Genomic DNA, 8,858 nt, shown 5'->3' on the forward strand with positions numbered 1-8,858 from the left:
CTGAGTGCATGAAAGAACTAAGTCTTAGCTATCTGAAACTTTTGTGCTCTATTAACATGATTTTGCTGTTTTTTTGGTCAAATCGAAAAAGTGTCATAGTTGGGTTTTACTTAAAATATATTCAACTAAAATAAGTGTTACTTATTCAGTATACAACTAACGAACTATATGTTATGTGTATATAAGTAAGCATACACGTGTGCTAATAAAAGAAATGCACAATACACAAAATAGTTATTACTGTATTATATTACTGAATTCCTCTACGTCTAATATCTTCCTGAGCTTTTTTGTTTTCGCTGAAAATTTCAAATATTGGCCAAGATTGTGGTTGCAAGAAAAAAAAACTATAAAATACTAGTTTTGTACTAGAACTACTGACAAGTTTAAATCAATGCTAATTCAATACTAAATGTCTAGATAGAACGGATCAAACAACCTTTGTCTCTCTGGATTCTTATTGATTGACGGCAAAAATTCAAATCTAACTGACGTTTCTTCCAATGTATCTTCGTTTAAAAATGTTCCAACGAGCTCTGTTCCAGCAATTTTGAGTAATATTTTGCCATGGACTATTTGCGGCCACGTTCCATTTGGTGGAGAGACAATTATGGATCCATGTTCCATGCAACCTTCATCTGTAATATAGAAGGGATCCTTTTTATTGCTTACCATGAATTGGTATATTATTGGATCATGTCTAAATTCATCTGTATCACGTGAAAGAAATGTTTCCCCGACATCAATAGTTTTGGTTTGTCCAATATGTACTTCTTCGTCAATTTGGAAAAGAACTTCAAATAGAGAATCACACATTTCTCTTCCGTCCCAGAAATATCTCTTTTCTGGATCATGAATACTTGAATCAAATGGTTTTGCAAGAGCCACGCCATAAGTATAATAACATACTCTTGATGATACTACATTGGGATTGTGACCATATATAACAGCTCCTTTCAATACTGAAAGCGACCCATCAATGGGAACAAAAACTTCCAGTGATTGGAATTCCTTTTTAATGGCATCTTGTAATATATCAGCCTCTGAAAAACCACCTGCCATCATTATTGCACTAACATCAGAGCATGTTTCGCTTTTTAAAATGGATAGTATCTTTTCAATGATCATTTGTATTGGTTCCGAGAAGAACGTTTCAAATAAAGATTCTGCAATTAATAGTTTGTCTCTTTTAAGTCGTATCGTTTCTTTAAATCTTGAACTAGCAATTGCCGTTAAAATATCTGATTCTTCTATAAGACTTAAAGGCATTCGAATGGTTACTGACTCCTTGCCTTCTACTCTAAGATTTTTTTTCTTGACCTCAAAATCCCTTAGTAATTGTAAAAAATCCTCTCCGTTGTTCTTTTTAAACTGTTTTAGGATTTCCTGTCCAAAAAGTTCTTTGAGCATATTAACGAATTTTTTGTTGATGCATTCACCGCCCCATGGACCACCGCATTCTCTGTGTATTATTTTAAGCTCGCCGTTCTCTAAAACTTGTTGAGCAGAGATGTCTACGGTACCACCTACAGATTTAAATACAAATAATGAACTATAAAGTATTGATTAACTAATCGCAGTAAAATAAATCATGTACAAATACATGTTTTCAAGAATAATTTGTAATTTATTGATCTTTAAAAGAAAAAATCTATATCATTTGCTCTCCAACCCTCTGGTTCTTGTTGGAGAACTATTAGAGCACTACATATTCAACTTGAACAATACCACATACACTTAAAACCATTGTAAACATTATGTGAACATATACGGTTATAAGTTATGGCTGTTCGGGTATCATTGCTTTAAGTGGGGCCATGGAATATCAAACCGTCAGACATGATGATGTGCCTTCAAGTAGAATGTTGTTCGATCAATGAAACTGGTATCATTTATTATAAAAATTCCATTGAGTATTCGAATTATATAAAAAAAAATATAGAATGCATGTTAATTGAAATAGCAGATTTCACCGAAGATAAACATATTTTTAAGAAAATCGAAAATTTATGCATTATACATACTGAAATAAAATATTCACAAACATGGTATTTTTTAAATGAAAAAATCATGAAAAACATTCATGCATTTTCCCATAAAATTACACACAGAACTCAAAACTACGGGAGCTTTAATCAAGAAGTCATCAGGATTATAGTTTGAAACGCCAGACGCATGTTTCGTCTACATAAGACTCATCAGTGAAACTCTGATCAAAATAGTCATAAAGTCAAACAAGTACAAAGATGATCAGCATTGAGGACCAAAATTCCAAAAGTTGTGCCAAATACGGTTATTGTAATCTGTTAAGTCAATTGATAAGAAAATCCTTACTTTTTTCAAATTCAAAGTTTTGTAACAGCAAATTTCTGAAAATGACCATATAATTGATTTTCACGTATACACTGAAGTGCTGACTACTGGGCTGGTGATACCCTGGGGACGAAACGTTCACCAGCAGTTACATCGACTCAGTCGTGTAAATAGTTATCGAAGGTACCAGGAATATAATTTAATACGACAGACGCGCGTTTCATCTTTATAAGACTCATCAGTGATGATCAGATCAAACTAGTTATGAAGCCAAACAAGCACAAAGTTGAAGAGCATTGAGGACCAAAAATTCCAAACTTAAATCACATATGAATGCAGTTTATTGATCTTTTGATCGTACTGTATGACTTGTTCAGCGTACTAAAGATTTTCTACCCACTGGAAAAGAAAATCATGCTTCCTTTATATAATACTCCTCTTCGTATTGTTCGGCCTTTCATCTGTTATCATTCAAGCGTTACTGGTGAGTCTTTTGAAGACGAAACGGGAGTTGGATTTACATAATCATATTTTTACACTAAATCCATTGGATGTTGGATGTGTACGGATTAATAATTGTATAAGATGCACGATTTTATTAGTATTAGTTGATAGTGGCTTTGAACTAGCTGTCAGTTAACTGCGAGTACTCTCAGATCTGTTCCTAGTGTCTTTTGTTGTTGGGATGTACAATTACCCGGCCACGTCCACTTGTGTTTTTGTTAGGCCTTTTTCAGCTGATTTTTATAGTTGATTCTGATGTTGTACTGTTATACCACTGTCCCAGAAGGGATTATTAAAACATTGTTGAATTTACTGAAATCTTCAGATAAACACAGGAAAGCTAATATCTTTGTGAAAGTAAAGTTACCAAGAGGCAGGCATTCTTAAATAGGCAAAATAATATTTTGGGTATTGGGTGGTCACAAGATTAAAATAGTACCTCCAGCATCAACAACAATAAACTTTCGACCCGGATCAAAAGCTTTAAGCAGGACTCCACCATTTTCTCCAACTAACTTATCAACAGGTAGAAGTCTTGCGTAAATAGATGCAGCTTCAGGTTCATATACCATTATGAATTTTTTACCTTTGATTCCAACCTGATAAAATATTAAAAAGTAAAATTACAGATAAGACAACTCTTCAACCAAGTCATTAAAAAAATATACAATTATAGGTCAAAGTACGTCTCAACACTTACATCCCAGTTCTTTTGTTATACTTCAAAGTTTTATTTCTGAAACAAGTGTAAATTGAATACATTTATTATTACGAAAAACAATGATTTGACAAAAGGGAATGACGAACGGGGTTTCTACATCCCAAAAACACAGTCCATTGTTGTTCAAAACAATAGAAATTGGGTTTTTTTCTCTTAAAAGCATGAACATAAGAGATTATTAAAGTGTCACTGTTTACTACAAGATATATCAAAAAACACATTTCAGGAAATTTCAATAGTGAAATAAATTTTTTTTTTTAATATTTGTAAGTAAACCAATCAAATGTTCTCCTTTTATTATACCTGTGTACCAGCTTTAGTAACCATGTAACCTCAGGTTCCCAAACATTCCACAGAAACACTAAAACAACAAATGCTTTGAAACACCCAATATATATGTTTATGACCCATTTTTTTTTTATTGCACTATAATGTAGAAATAATTACCTACAACTGTAATTTTTTTATGGTTAGCGTTCCAGTCGTCAGGTTCTTAATCCAAAACACACTAATCCCTTAGTTAATTCGAATATGCACATTTGTTTAATATTAAGAAGTGGGGGGGAGCTTTTTTTCCATATTAAATCGTAACATGTAAAGTTCTACATTAAACTGAAACGTGGAAGTACTTTGGGTTGTACATATTGCGTTATCCTCAGTCTCTTCTACCAAATCCAACGCCTGACTTAAAATGTCGTCCGTCTTATACCCGTATATTTTGACAACAAGGAGAATGATGTATATAGTGGTCAAAATTACATTGCATTTCTTCATCTTCATTACCAGCTTCTTTTGTACATATTGCATTTAACCTAGTTCATTTATCAGAAACATTCAACTCTACAAGTCAAATAGATGAGGCTGTATATGCGATTTCTTGGGCACACAAGCTAGCCAGTTTTTAGAACCCTTGCAATTCTGACTTGTTTGCATCCATTCGTGAAGGTTCATACAGAAAAAATGTATACAAAATTAACAAAAAGGAACCTATTACAGATAACATTTTATCAAAAATTGTTCATGTATCTGGTCAAAATTGTAACAATCTTAAAGATGTTGCATTGCATACATGTGCTTATTGAGTAATGCATGATTTTTACGATTTTCTGAATACGCTAATTTAAAAAGATATGAAATAACCTTTTATTTTTCTGCTCATGTTAAGCATTTTTTAGAACAGAGCAAAACTGATGTTAACAAGGAAGGCCGTAATATAGTTATTTCTAAAACTGGAAATGATATTTTTCTAGTAGCGATGTTAGAATGTTATATGAAGGAAGCTAAAATATAAGAAAATTCTGACGAATTTGTATTTATGTCTTTAAGTTATTATAATAAAAGTGATTTTTATAAATAAATATATATATATATTCACTACTTTCATACACTAGAACTATAGAAGTGTTGTTGATTACATTTGAAACCATCGATTAAGAAAGAAAACAAAACTGAACAGTTTGATCTTCATAGTTTACGTTCAGGTGGAACAACTGATGTAGCAGCAGCCATTTGGCTCTGGATAAGTAACCCCGACGTTTCTTATCCAGACACAAATATCAATCGGTCTATATCTAACTAACACTCGATGCTTCAGTCTTTTTTTAAGATGAAACCCCACTAGTAACCTTACTTTGACGATTTTCATTTTAATTTTGATAAGTTAGTTAGATTTACTCAAACGTCAAAGTAACTGTTTTGCACATCCCCGTTAAATCCATGTGCTAACAAGGATCATTAAGTCAAGGTTGGTCGTATCGTGCATTGTTATAATGCTCGCCTGGACAGTACAGTTAAGAAATTGTATTCATTTTATTTACAAAACACCAATATCTTTTTCTGCACGTCCGTAGCCGCTGCTTCAAAATATGTAATACATTGTATGAACCCCAACAATAAACAACAACCACTGAACAATAAGCTCCCGACTTAGGACAGGTATATAAAAATGCAGCGGGTTTAAATAATTTAACAGGGGTTTTAGTTGATCATTAATCAGAACTTGTATTTGAGTTTTGAGATTTATCGGTATAACCAAAGTATGAGGGTTCCTGATTTAACTTGGCATGTGTCATGCCAATCTCGTCAGATGTATTCAATAACAATTGTATATAACCAAAGTCCCAATGCTTTGTATAGACACTGTATACATCTAAATCAGTGACAGCACTTCTGCCTGTTTCTTTGGTATCTTTCCTCCCTCTTTCAGTAATGATAAATCTGCATTCCGCAAATGTTTGTTCTTTCCTCGAGGGGATCCGAATTCATGTATTTGGATATCGCCTGGACCAGTCGGCCACCTAGGCTGAACTTATAATTCAGATTTCGATGGCTAGTATTACCTTCCTCGCCAGTAGAATCTAGAGTTGTAACACAGTCATGATATATACTAGACATGAAGATGGAATTAATTGCAGATTAGCTAAAAATTTTATCAAAAAAGGGTAATAAGATGCAGTCACAGAAATAAATATAAAAAAAAATAAAAATTAGTACATGTACATCTAAACAAGCGACAACTTTACGACGGATCCATCACCAGCGAAGGTGATACGCGGATGAAAATACAATAATATTCATAATTTCTCTTACAGAACAGCAATGTCAAATACATTTAAATACATATATTAATATTTTTTAAGCTAGTGACGATATTAGTATATTGCTATAGTATACCTTTTCAGCTGATTCTCTCATAAACTGTTTTGCAGAGTCATTCCAGATTGATGGTACAGACACTACCCAAAATATGTCATCATCAAATGTACCTAGCTTTCTCCAATGCATTTGCTGAATGAAATGGTCTTTCAAAAAACCAATAGCAGCAGAAAAAACTAATTTTGCAGATATACTTTTTCCTGCAACATCCACCAACTTAAAATCCTTTCGTATATCCTATTAACAGATTGGATACATTAAACTCGTATGTTTAAGATAATTTAAAGACATCTGCCAAATAATAAAAAAATTGGAATCGGGATTATCATAAACAAAGTTGATTACTATTATTTTATAAGTTTTGCTCTCTCCTCTAAATTTATATTAAGTTTTTTTGGACTGCAGGGTTTTTTCTTTTGGTTTTGATGTTGTCGATCCCTCTTCGATTGTTTTCATGAATGCCCTATTAGGTTTTCTTCCTTATTTGTTTGAAATTCAAATATATATATATTCATATCTAAATGTCTTAAGAGCGTCATTTTCAAATTACCAGAAGTAACCAGTTACTCTGAAACATTTTTGAGTAAAGGGTCAACTAGGATTCAAGATTAAAATAATTAACCATGAATAAGCTTGTCGTCATAACGGTTAAAAATACCATCATCATTTTTTTTTTAATTTCTGGTGACTGAAATCTCTGCTTATAAGACGCATTTGCTTTTATTCGTTCTGTATAATTTGTCTTTTTAAATAAATACTAGTATGTTTGATGCAGATGGGATTTTCAAACCTGATTAATAAGGGCGCTGGTAGCTTAATGTGTGAATCAAAATTATTTTGGAAGAGTTAATATATATTTAATTGATTCCCTAATTTAGACAACAGTATATGACAAATGCACGTAACAACTAGCCGTAATTTACACACATTTCATATTCATGACTTTGTAAAGGCATTTCAACCTAGTTTCAGAGCTAGCTAAACCGCTCACTTGTATAACAGTCGCATAAAATTCTACTATATTGACAGCGATTGGTGAACAAAACAAACAAAGTAAAAATGTCAAAAATCGGAGTACAGCAGTCAACATTGTGTTTAAACCTTTATCACTAAAGCAAACAATTATGTAATGAAGAGACACAAAAATGCATATAGACAAAGCACAATAGCAAAAATGAAAGACAAGTATACAAAAATTTTCCAAGATACCAATTAAATCTGTCTTTCTGTAATTCAAATATTTTAGCAATTGTAAATAAGTTTTTTTGTGTCTCCTTTTTTTCGTCAGTCAAAGTAGCCATGTAAAATCTGAGTGACATTGTGTACGGCCTATATTGTTTACGGTCTCATATCTTGACTTCCCTTTTGAATGGTTTTACACTAGTAGCTTTACAAGGGCATACGATACAGTTACAGGGGAGGTAATGACTTTGATAAGGTAACATGTTATTTTCGCGACGTCAAACTATTACATATCGGGAAACGATGCATGATAACTATTTTGATATGAGCCGAGGGTATCAACAGCTCAGTAGACGGCACTTTGGTAATGACATAAATATCATTTATGTGGTCATTTTCAAAACTTTCCTGTTTAAAAAACTTTGAATTTAAAAAAAAAAAGAACTAAGGATTTTTTTATCCCAGGCATAGATTATTTTTAGCCTTATTTGGAACAACTATTTGCAATTTTGGATCCTCACTGCTCTTCAACTTTGTACTTGTTTAGCTTTATGACTATTTTGATAAGTCTTATGTTGACAAAACGCGCGTCTGCCGTACTAAATTATAATCCTGGTACCTTTGATAACTATGTACTAAATAATAACTTATTATAATAGTGCTTTTTTATATAGTGATGTATAAATACCCTGTCACGTCCGATCTATTTTTTCGATAGATGTATTTCTGCTTTTTGAAAGATCTGCTAAGTTAATAAGCCCTCATCAACTGATTTTAATAGTTTGTTCTTATGTTATACTTTAACACAACTGTCTCAGGTTAGAACAGAATTTGCAGCTTCTAACTAGTTAAAATTGGATATATTTAAATTTCCAAAACAGAGTTTTTATTTAGAAATTAATACCTCTCCAGCATTCACAGCACTATACAACTGCATCTTAAATCCCTTCAGAAAATACCATTTATCAGCTTTGTTTGTGTTCAGAAGCTCTTCATATTTGTCCTCGGCTTCAAATCCAAAAGAGTGGAATTTCTTACGCGAATCAAAAAGAAGAACGGTTGGAACTTTTGTCTGAACTGGTCCGTTTCCATTATTCCATACCGACGTTGAGATATCTAAAGGATTGTTTTTATATTGGTATGCAAAAGAGAATGCATATCCTGCCCCGGAGCTCCCAAAGTCAATCGCAGCTACTAGTATTTTTGTGTCAGCCATTCAGTCTCACTGCTTGCAAATATAAAATAAACATGACTATCATATTATCTTAAGCATGGATAAACGATTAACACTACCACATTAAATCGCTTTGGAATTCTTCAATTGCAAAACTGTTGAATCTATTGATAATTAAAAAAAATCTTCTCTTATTTAATTGAAGTAATGTTTGCCTTTTTATAAATCGTTTCCACAAAACAAAATACTAAAAAATACAGTAAACAAATTGTAAAAGAAAAAGTAGTAAAACACTTAAGTCTGTGAAAC

General features: G+C 32.4%; 1 protein-coding gene across 1 annotated transcript; it reads right to left on the reverse strand.

Moving 5' to 3' along the window:
• Positions 1-408: 408 nt before the first annotated feature.
• Positions 409-8,591, reverse strand: LOC134726673 (heat shock 70 kDa protein 12A-like). The gene is made up of 4 exons (XM_063591086.1): positions 8,280-8,591; positions 6,212-6,430; positions 3,257-3,416; positions 409-1,526 (listed from the first exon to the last, which is right to left on the reverse strand). The coding sequence occupies exons 1-4, from the start codon at positions 8,589-8,591 to the stop codon at positions 409-411; spliced, it is 1,809 nt and encodes a 602-aa protein (XP_063447156.1).
• Positions 8,592-8,858: the final 267 nt, after the last annotated feature.

Source organism: Mytilus trossulus, chromosome 7 (assembly GCF_036588685.1).
Source record: "Mytilus trossulus isolate FHL-02 chromosome 7, PNRI_Mtr1.1.1.hap1, whole genome shotgun sequence".
In the NCBI taxonomy this organism is placed as follows: Eukaryota; Metazoa; Mollusca; class Bivalvia; order Mytilida; family Mytilidae; genus Mytilus; species Mytilus trossulus.

Coding starts and splice junctions, on each gene's coding strand:
- LOC134726673 (XM_063591086.1), bottom strand. CDS start 8,591: ATGGCTGACACAAAAATACTAGTAGCTGCGATTGACTTTGGGAGCTCC. Junction 3,417..6,211: donor TGAGAGAATCAGCTGAAAAG/GTATACTATAGC, acceptor ATATTTTATCAG/GTTGGAATCAAAGGTAAAAA. Junction 1,527..3,256: donor TATTGTTGTTGATGCTGGAG/GTACTATTTTAA, acceptor TTAAATCTGTAG/GTGGTACCGTAGACATCTCT.